Genomic DNA, 1,750 nt, shown 5'->3' on the forward strand with positions numbered 1-1,750 from the left:
AGATTCAGGGTGATCCCAACTATATAAAAAGATGCTACTTGGGTGCCTGGGTGGCTCAGTCAGTTAAGTGCCTTCAGCTCAGGTCACGATCCTGGAGTCCCAGGATCGAGTCCTGCATGGGGCTCCCTGCTCAGTAGGGAGTCTGCTTCTCCCTCTGACCCTCCCCCATCTCGTGCTCTCTCATTCTCTCTCTCAAAAATAAATAAAAACTTAAAAAAGATGCTACTCTTTGTAAAAAAACAAACAAGAAAAAAAAGGCCAAGAAAAAATACACTAAAGTGTTAACACTAGTTACTTTGGGATAGTAAGACAATAGGTGATAGTCATGTGCTTTTCTGTATTTTTCTGGCATTTCCAAGATTCCTGCCTTTATTTTTCATACACTACTTTTAGAATGAAAAAAAAAATTATCCCCAGGTTTTGGGCTGGCTTTGTCCATGGTTATAAGTTGCATGGTTTAGCCTTGGGTCAATTTCTCACCCCAAAAGAGCAGAGGCATGAACTCATGCACAAGGTGGCATTTTTATTAAATCCAGTGGCCAAGGCTGCTGATGGGAGCACATGCTGTGAGGTGGGGCTGGGAGGTGCAGAGCTGCAGGATGCCCTGGGCGGTGCCCCACCCTCAGGGTAGAGGTTGTCCCCAGGGCGAGAGGATTGGCTGTCAATGGAAGGAAGCCCCTGAAAGGCTTTAAGCAAAGGCTCCAAGACACTCAATTAAATTGGGGGGAGATTGGATTCTAAATGGTAAGGAGGAGTAAGTGGTTGAGGCTGGGGGTTGTCATGAGAAGCAGGGGACAGTGCAAAATTAAAGCGTGGAGTCCCTTGTTCCAAAATCATTACAAATCTCAAGATGGTGGCAGCAGAGCATTAAATCAAACATGGGGCCCCGGATGACCCCCTGGGCTGCGTGCCCGGTGAAACTGGCCGTGGCAGGATCCACAACAGAGGCCCCATTCAAGGTCAGCTTTGGAGGTAATGAGCTGATCAAGATTTGGGCAGAGACTGGACACTGGGTGGGATGTCTTGCCTGTGGCTCTCCTAGGTGTCACTGGGCCACGCACCCCTGCCCCCAACGAAAACCCCTTCTCCATGGGAATGACCAGGCTGAGACGCCGGTGTGTGTGGGGGGGGGTGTCTCCCAGGCACTAATTAGATGCGACATTGTCACGGACGTTATGGAAGTGTGTCCTGAAGCCCTGTGTTCAGGTAAGGGCCAGAGGAGAGCCTCGTGCCCACCTTTGGGGATGGGTCTGTGCTGGGGCCTTGACCTCTCTACCCAGCCTTCTGGCCACCCTGATGTGGCTCCAGGACCTGGAAGAGGCTCTTCTTGGCTTAGTCATCTTCCTAACTGCTGGTCACTGGTCAGCGTCCCCTCCTCCAGGAACCCCGCCCCCAGGCTGCAGCTCCCGGTCTTGACCCCCCCACCCCAGGCTGCGCAAGGAGCCCGGCTTTATGCTCTCCGACCTCCCCGTGTCCCCTCTTCAGGGCATTGGGGCACTCTGACACTATGGGTGTGCTTAGCAATTTGGGGGTTCCAGCCCTGTCTGCGCTTCCCAACAGGTACCTGGCCCAGAAGAGGGCTCATTTCTCCTCCCCTCCCGTCTCCCCACCTCCTCCCCTCCCCTGCCCGCCCCCCCCCCCCCCCCTCGACCCCCTCCCTCTCGCCCCGCCCGTCCCCCCGCCCCTCCCCGTCCCTCCCGTCCCCCCGCCCCGCCCTCCCCTCCCGTCTCCCCGCCCCCTCCCTTGCCCT

At 55.3% G+C, this 1,750-nt stretch overlaps 1 protein-coding gene across 1 annotated transcript in view; it reads left to right on the forward strand.

The window, feature by feature from the left end:
• Positions 1-878: 878 nt before the first annotated feature.
• Positions 879-1,750, forward strand: part of BTBD2 (BTB domain containing 2) — a 21,436-nt gene continuing 20,564 nt past the window's right edge. The window contains exon 1 of the mRNA XM_034998191.1: positions 879-972. Within this exon, the coding sequence (XP_034854082.1) occupies positions 879-972 (94 nt within the window). The remainder of the gene's footprint in view (positions 973-1,750) is intronic.

This window comes from Mirounga leonina, unplaced genomic scaffold, assembly GCF_011800145.1.
Source record: "Mirounga leonina isolate KUSES-001 unplaced genomic scaffold, KU_Mleo_1.0 Mir_94, whole genome shotgun sequence".
Taxonomy (NCBI): Eukaryota; Metazoa; Chordata; class Mammalia; order Carnivora; family Phocidae; genus Mirounga; species Mirounga leonina.